Raw genomic sequence first — 6,289 nt, 5'->3', positions numbered from 1 at the left:
CCTTTTACAATGAACTGTGAACAAGTCAGTCCATTTTTGGGCAAATGGAAATTAGTGGAAAGCAAAAATTTCCAAGAATATCTAAAAGCAACGGGTGCGCCTGCCGTTATTTGCAAATTGTTCAAGAATACAAAACCCACGATCGAAATATGTGTCTCAGACGATCAACAATGGATTATTTTTCATACCAAATTTGCCCTCAAAAATATCAGTACCAAGTCTAGAATTGACGGTCAGGAACACGCAGCAGATTTGCCAGCTATGAGTAGTAGTAAAAAAGCAAAGAACTCTCGAAGTAATTTGACCTTCGACTCCGATTCGAAAACGATGACAGTTGACGTCTGGTCCAGTGGAGGTAATTCCAAGAACCGTTCACGACGCTGGATCGTAGATGAAGACGACGGTGGCAATAAACTAGGAAAACCGAAACTGTTTTTGGAGCTGACTTTACAGAAAGGCGATGATTTTGAAGAAGGAGAAATGACTTCAGCCGATGAAAATAGCACCGCTCTGAGAATATTTGAGAAAATTGACAAAGAAAAATGATTCGAATTTTAAATCACTGGGCAATGCTGAAAAAAAAATCAAATTATGAAATGATGCTTCTCTTAATTGAATAGTTTGTTGTAAATTGTTGTGGTTACTATTAAATTCCTTTATTCGAAGCTTTCTCTGCTTTTTATGTAGGTTTGAATTGTTAATCAAAAAGTCCAATGGCTATAACTTTTCCATTGCAAAGTTTTTCGGTTACGCATCTGAGTAAAAACTTGGAAAAATCGTCGGCTGAAATTCGTTCACGCGAGTCAAGCACATAAGACTTATTTTCCTCAATATGGATCCGAAGTCGATTTCTAGTCTCGCAGCTTGTGCCGAAATAGTCATTCTCGTTGACTATTTCGGGTGCTCGGACTATAGTGGTGTTGGGTTTAAATGGGTTCACATCCGAGTCGAGAAGGAGAGTTTCGGCGGCATCTAAGTCGACGACGTTGTTTCGGAATTCGGATGGGCTGACGATACACTGTTTGAAATGCACTTCGACTCTCGGTTCCCTCGCTTGATCCCATTTGTCAAGAAGAGCTAAACAATAATTGCATTAATTTTCATGAATTTTTTTATCCACACCCAAACACCCGATTTAACTGGACAAAGCATCAATTTTTGCAAAATTATCAGTAAAATGTCAAAAATTTAGTTTAAAATCAATTTGAAAAATGTCATTAATTTGCAAGTCATAGAGTGAAGAGACATTATAAGAAAAGACCTTATATTGCTGAGAAATTCAACACATCAGGCTGGGTGGGTTTCAGACTTTTTTCTTTTTTTTCGAGTAGACAACTATTTTTGATTTTTTGAGCTCCATAAAGCATTTTTTGGAAATGTGTATAATAGCGTGCTTCATTCAGCTTTGTTACAATTTGGAAGAAAAGGCAACTCTTGAACAATTTTGTTTAACGTTACAAAAATTTGAGTCGTATCCAAACATGCTTTCAGAGGTGGGGAAATTCGAGTTCCAGAGTGCCTTGTATGTCTGGAAGATAGATTTTGCAAACCTCATGGAAAAAAAAACGAAAAGTCAATTATGTTACATTTAGTTCCCCAAGTGCTGGCATAAATGAGGTGCAGTGGTTGCCGCATTGAACCACTAGATTCTGATTGGCTAACGCCTTCTGCCGACTCTTTATTCGTCTCAGTACGAGAAGTCTCGTCCCCTCTCATCTGATTGAGGGCAGCAGCTTGCTTTCTTGATTCGGATTCAACCAGGGAACAAAGAAGGACTTTTGTGGCCTCGCTGTAAAGAGTAGTTCTGGTCGGAAGGGTCGAACATGATCTTCGTCCTCCGATGCATGAGATGATGACGTCACAATCGTAGAAGATTCCTTTCATCTGCTCTGATGAAAAGATGTCAACAAAAATCAACTGAAACAAGGATAGACGGTTACTGCGCAAGTGAAACTGAATGTTCCTACCATAGTCTTTAACAATCACCGAAAAAAAATCTATTAGTGTAGTTTTTCGGCGTAAGGTGATAAAACAAACTGACGTAAAAGTAAAACAATAATTTAGGCATATCTTAGTAATATTGTAGGATCGGTGATCTTAACACTTTTTGTCAAACTTAGAGTACCATTGAGAGATATACCTTGAGAAATGATGAAGGTTAATAAGTAGTACGCAGCTCGGTATTGACGAATCAATACGATAAGTAGAAAGGTAAACAAACAGTCAATTCCAAAATAAGTTTTAATCTTTGAAGATATAGTCCCTCCTATGGCGGAAAACTCAGGTGAAGTAAGATGTGATAAACCCCCCCCCCCCCCCCAAATGGAAAAGTAAGATGTGATAACCCCCCCAAATGGAAATTACCGGAACTAACTTTATGAAACTCCTAGGGCGGATACTAGAGATGATTTGACCCGGGCATGCAGAACCCCAGACCCCTTGGACCCCCCGGGCCCAAGTGATAACGGTTCCCGGAAGTGCAAATAGCCCTATCAGAACTCTGTAACTAGCGGTTGGAATGGAACCAAAATATAGTACATTATAGACCTAGTTGAGGGAAGCTTAAGCTTAGAACCCCAGACCCCCTGGGCCTTCCGGTGCTATGCCTTATGCAAAAAGTCCCCACCCCGACTTTCGGGAGTCGCTTCTCGGCCGCCACTGAACGCAGGGGGCTATAATTTTGGGACATTATAGGTAATGACGAGATATATCATGTAGTATAATTTGAACCATATCCGGCGGTTGGACCTGAAGTTATTAGCACTTGGAAAAAAGACCCCTGAAACCAGAAATAGGCAATTTACGCAAAATAATGAGCGAGGGCATATTGATTTTACGGCGGCAATAGGCACTACAACTCACCCTCGAAACAAGACCCCTAGTGAGTAAAACCCCCCGACGACTCCTTCCGGTGTTAATTGCTTTTTCCCGGGAAAAATGATAATGGACCTTAGAAATGGGATAAATTGGGAAGTATTAACGGGATACGGATGAAACTTGGTAGATAAAACTGAACTTGGGATTCTAAAACTGAATATAGAAGATTGCCCCGGGATGACCTCTAATTGACCTTTGGGCGTTTAGGAACAAATTTGTACAGAAAACCTCGGGGTTAACACCAGAAAGTGGCGTATTCATTCGACCCCAACACGTGGGAATGAGAATTGGTCACTTTACTAATATTTGGGAGGAAACTTACCTATTGGGAAATAAATGAGAAGCTGAAAGAGATATGATTTTTACATTGTACCATTGATTTAGTGTATCAATTAAAGTGAATTTGGTATACATGGGGTTCAACTTATCTTGGTGGATGAGCTATTAATACAATATCAATCAGGGTAAAAGAAAAGTAGTCCCAGAGAAAATTAGCAGTAACAGAGGCATAGCATGGGAAGTGGGACTCCTAAATAACATGAATGGACGAGATATTTACTTAGCTCCCCGGAGGTGGCTTTTTGGCACAATTTGACCCCTAATAAGCGAATTACGTTCCCCTGATAACTAGAAGATCGGGATTGGAATTGAGTATAAATCGGAGTTTTAGATGCTTAGAATGAGTTAGCAATCCAAAAAAAGTGTCTTCCCCTACCCCTGGGTGGTCGGAAAGTTAATGGGTTAATGAAATAAAAACTTGGGAGATTGGTTAATTAAACATAACCCAGTTTGGAGGTGAAAATGGACTTGATATTTGCACAATTTAATTAGAGAAACCCTTAATGAATTTGGAATTTAGAAATGGTGTCATCAAAGGAAGAATTGGTTCAAGACCTTGCAAAATGAGCACCAAAGTAACTGTCAGGACTTGTAAGGACGACATAAATCTAACTATCACTAAAACTCAAATAGACAAACCTTATAGAGAATAACAAGTAGCCTACCCCTAGCAGAACAATGGTGCAGTGAGAGTCTAGTGGGTTCTCTGAGTTAGAGACTTGGAAATCGCAAAGCTAGGATATCAGTCACAGTACCTCAAAGGAGTAGTGACCCATAGTGACACTTTTAATTTTACCAGGTCAGACTGAGTGATTGAGCGGAGTTACTATTCGTTAAAAAAGATTCTCTAGAGAGGATAGAATTGCTATTGTGTTGATTGATCGCGGACCCTTTCCTTTAGATTAGGTTACTAGATTACATTCGGGCCGCTTAGATCCTTCTGTATTTGGATCAATATTTATCTGAACTTAATTACTAATGGAAATTCTTGCCATCGGCGAGAGTGAGCGAAACAGCATCAAGAGCAGCATAAAAAGGGGGCAAGTAACAGAATACAGTACAGAATAGTTGCCACCAACCTAACCCTTTCGGGATTGTGGATAGTAGTGAATCTCGGTTGCCCCGCTGACTTCATTACCAAAGGGACCAGTTTGCGGTGCCGTTAATTTAGAGTGTGTGAACGGACCTAGCGAAGCATTCTCCGAAATCTACAATTATAGACAAACAGGACAACAGTTTTTGAAGAAAAATGAATAGAAAAACAAAAAATACATTTTTTTTTTCAGATTTTTTTGAAGAACTGTGGTAAAGGTCGAATGACCACGAAGTAAGAGTTACGTCCTATGATAACATGACCGCTATTCTACTTTGCTATGTGAAGACAGCGACCTGTCAATTAAGTCTAGAGACACGGTTAACTCAATGGTGCTAAAAACAACACTCTCTAGACAGCTAGTGAAAGATATAAATGCTCATACATATTCAATTGATTCTCTTATTTATATTTTTTTACCTACGATTATAGTTTAACAATTATTGTAGTCAAGTTTTAGATTAGATTTAAGGAATATCACAAGAACTTTTTTGAATTTTTGAAGTTTTTGATTCCCAAAATGGCATCGAAAATCTCCAAAAATAAAATTTACTCGAGTACAATTAAAATGAAACATATTGAAGCTATTGTAAACGGCCTAAATTAAGCAAAAATAAGCGTGTTTGCTCTCTTAACTCGGTCGACTTCAGACGAAAAATCAAAAATTTTAAACCGGTTTTTCTCGACACAAGTTTTTCGAAATTTTTGATTGTCGTTCGAATCATGACTGAAAGGGCTTTAATATGATATATATCACTCAAGTCTCTCCAATCGTTATTGGTGGTAGCTGATTTTGCGTTGAAAACAAAAAAAAGCAAAAAAAGAGAAAAAAAATAAAACACCCGAATACAAAGTTTCTCCCCATTTTGAAATGGTCGGAACAATAACGTATTAATTTCGACCTCTTACAAAATTTCCAGTTTTTGAAGTATACATTGAAAAAATCAGAACCTTCGTAAAACCAGGAATATCTCATTCTTTATGCAACAACGGTTTCATAACAGTTTCTTTAGTAAGTTACAGTTTTTTATTACACAAATAACGAGGAAAATAGGGAAAAATGCCAAAAATATTGCGCTCGAAGAAGTCCAGACCTTCCATTATTCCATTTGAAAGATATACATCAATTGATTTAGACGGGCGTTTCTAGGTGGTAGTCATGGCTACAAAAGTTTTGTTGAATTTTCGCCTGAATAGATTTAGTAATGGTAAATATATCATACCTTCAAATTTGGATGACTCACAAACTGCGCCAACTGGTTGCTGTTTTTACTGCTAGTCACTTTGTGACAGACAGCTGTCACCCAGAAATCGATTGTGTCGTTTTTGAGAGCCCGCGTGACCAAACTGCGACCGAGGTAAGAGTTCGCTTCGTGGATTCCTAACTTGGGATCATTTTTAATTACTCGCCGCCCCAATTTGACTTCACTGCAAAGTGTTTTCCGGAATGCAAGAGCAATGAGTAGTGCAGTGCTAGTTTTTCAAATGGTAAAAAACTGTTTTCGATTGTACCCATCAAAATAATTTATCCCTATTTTTATTTATAAATTTTGATTAGACATGGAATTTTTAGTCAATACAACTGGAGTATTTTACACGCAGCGCAAAGCAATTTTAATTCAAAGTAATTCGGGAGCATACTATTATTTTACTTCGGCGGAACTTGATCAGTGATATAAGCCTGTCAAAAATGATCCCTAATTTAATCCGAGGTTTCTGGTAGCCATCTAATAACGGATTATTTCTCATTTTTGAAGCAAAATTCTGACGGTTATTAATTTTTTAATTCAATTTTAAAAAAGTATTTGAAATAATAAAAAAGGCGGTTAAATTCAAAATGGCTTTTGATGGTATCCCCGTAATCGTCGGCGACCATAAAATATCGTTTTATGAGCAGGGACACAAAATTGGTTTTCCGATCGATAAACTAAAAAAAGCATAACAAAAGACAGCTTAGTCAACTGAAACGAACAAAGAAAT

At 38.0% G+C, this 6,289-nt stretch overlaps 1 protein-coding gene across 1 annotated transcript; it reads right to left on the bottom strand.

Annotated features, from left to right (window-relative positions):
• Positions 1 to 546: 546 nt before the first annotated feature.
• Positions 547 to 5,776, bottom strand: LOC134851769 (uncharacterized). The gene is made up of 3 exons (XM_063867998.1): positions 5,533 to 5,776; positions 1,587 to 1,917; positions 547 to 1,077 (listed from the first exon to the last, which is right to left on the bottom strand). Exons 2-3 carry the CDS (start codon positions 1,882 to 1,884, stop codon positions 698 to 700), a joined length of 678 nt encoding a protein of 225 aa, XP_063724068.1. The 5' UTR covers positions 1,885 to 1,917; positions 5,533 to 5,776; the 3' UTR covers positions 547 to 697.
• Positions 5,777 to 6,289: the final 513 nt, after the last annotated feature.

Source organism: Symsagittifera roscoffensis, chromosome 7, assembly GCF_963678635.1.
Source record: "Symsagittifera roscoffensis chromosome 7, txSymRosc1.1, whole genome shotgun sequence".
Taxonomy (NCBI): domain Eukaryota; kingdom Metazoa; phylum Xenacoelomorpha; order Acoela; family Convolutidae; genus Symsagittifera; species Symsagittifera roscoffensis.
Note: the sequence above shows the minus strand (reverse complement) of the source record. Positions and strands in the feature narration are given on the sequence as shown.

Excerpts from the sequence above, each read along its gene's own strand:
- LOC134851769 (XM_063867998.1), bottom strand. The coding sequence starts at position 1,884 with ATGAAAGGAATCTTCTACGATTGTGACGTCATCATCTCATGCATCGGA. Across the intron at positions 1,078-1,586 it reads CAGCACTTGGGGAACTAAAT|CTCTTCTTGACAAATGGGAT; the intron begins GTAACATAATTG and ends ATTATTGTTTAG.